This window comes from Myzus persicae, unplaced genomic scaffold, assembly GCF_001856785.1.
Source record: "Myzus persicae strain clone G006 unplaced genomic scaffold, MPER_G0061.0, whole genome shotgun sequence".
In the NCBI taxonomy this organism is placed as follows: Eukaryota; Metazoa; Arthropoda; class Insecta; order Hemiptera; family Aphididae; genus Myzus; species Myzus persicae.
Genome location: NW_019103340.1, coordinates 1 through 1,489, shown reverse-complemented (window position 1 = coordinate 1,489; position 1,489 = coordinate 1). Strand labels below are relative to the sequence as shown.

The window sequence follows — 1,489 nt, the reverse complement described above, 5'->3', positions numbered from 1 at the left end:
TTTGGAAGATGATGGAATTTCCCCATAAACAATTCCTTACTTTTTATCAGAAGATATCTAATCTGCTTATATTAAAACCTATGATAGTAGAATATTACATCTGATATAAGAAATTAGTAATAACATACGATTTTTAAAAAACCTTATTTTTAAAATAATCAACTAATTAATATATGCATTCACATAAGACATAACTTACGTTATAGAATATACTTCAAGTTCACCCTCTTTATCTAAAGGTATGATTTTAAAAATGTGTTCAAATAGTTTTATCATAACTATTTTGGCATTAGGATCAATTTTGGCCATAGATTCTGTTGCAACCCCAAAATGATCAAATACATTACAATGACCTTTTGTTATTATTTCAATTTTATCGGATGCCTGAATAAATTCTAAAATCATTTCATTATATTCAGCCGTTACTACAAATACAAGGTCTGTATTTTTGTTCTGAAAAATAAAAATGATAATAACAATCTTATTCATTTGAATCTAGTAGTTTTAAAATGATTCATCATCATTCATCATACTTTAGGTCTAAAAACTTTCATTATTTCAATTTTTCCATTTAATTCCGTTTCTGATAGTAACAAGAGACCATTTTCATTAATCAGATATATTTCTATGCAATTTAATTTTGTAACGATCAAATTGAGTTGTGTTGGTGAGATGAAAAATCCTAAATTTATAAAAAAAAACCACACTTGTTAAATAAATAAATAATATATTCCGGCACATTTGGGGAAACAAAAATATCAGGTATCTAAAAATTATAATGTGTACATAAACGTATAGGTAACATTGATTTTAAGGATTTTATATTTATTTTACCAAATAGATATTGAGTAATAATTTAATGCAATATTCAAATTTTTCTCCATAAGCCTATATTTTCGGGATGATTAATTAATTACAATTATATTCATAATTTAATTCAAATTAGATATTTATTTTGTTGTGTATATGTTTATATTTTCCATTCTATTCTTTGCATTTTTAGTTTGTCTTATTAAATTGTTCACAGTTCAACTATTTTATCATGAATAGTATTTTTGAGCTGGATACACATTTTTTGTTTCTGATCGATTTTTCGTAAGGTTTTTGTTGTCATGGTTACTTATTAACAAAAAATATTTATGATACAACATGGCAAAAGTCTATAATATTATCAGGTATTTGATTGTTCACATGGACTATCAATTTCCTTGCGATAGTGGGAAATATTCAGAAGTGCCCATCATTAAGTTAAATCCGCAAGTAACAAACATATAGATACCTGATTCGCTGAAACTGGGGGCAGTAGCCTTGACAACTGTGGTCGTGTAAAACTGGGAATTCATTATGGACTATGGTGCTGGTTTCAGTGTAGGTCCACAGTTGATACTATGGTGGAACAATCCCAAATACTATATAATATATGTACAATGTACTTGTCTTGCCTAAAATTTAAACATCAATATAAAATTACATTATTTACAATAGGTAC

General features: G+C 26.5%; 1 protein-coding gene across 1 annotated transcript; it reads right to left on the bottom strand.

The window, feature by feature from the left end:
* Positions 1 to 61: 61 nt before the first annotated feature.
* Positions 62 to 1,452, bottom strand: LOC111034328 (DNA damage-binding protein 1-like). Its single transcript, XM_022315483.1, has 3 exons — positions 1,280 to 1,452; positions 534 to 682; positions 62 to 453 (listed from the first exon to the last, which is right to left on the bottom strand). Exons 1-3 carry the CDS (start codon positions 1,341 to 1,343, stop codon positions 196 to 198), a joined length of 471 nt encoding a protein of 156 aa, XP_022171175.1. The 5' UTR covers positions 1,344 to 1,452; the 3' UTR covers positions 62 to 195.
* Positions 1,453 to 1,489: the final 37 nt, after the last annotated feature.

Bases quoted from the DNA above. Each gene is read 5' to 3' on its own strand.
- LOC111034328 (XM_022315483.1), bottom strand. From the start codon at position 1,343: ATGAATTCCCAGTTTTACACGACCACAGTTGTCAAGGCTACTGCCCCC. The intron at 683-1,279 runs GTATCTATATGT...TTATAAATTTAG, and splicing joins CCCCAGTTTCAGCGAATCAG to GATTTTTCATCTCACCAACA. The intron at 454-533 runs GTATGATGAATG...TTTATTTTTCAG, and splicing joins TGAAAGTTTTTAGACCTAAA to AACAAAAATACAGACCTTGT.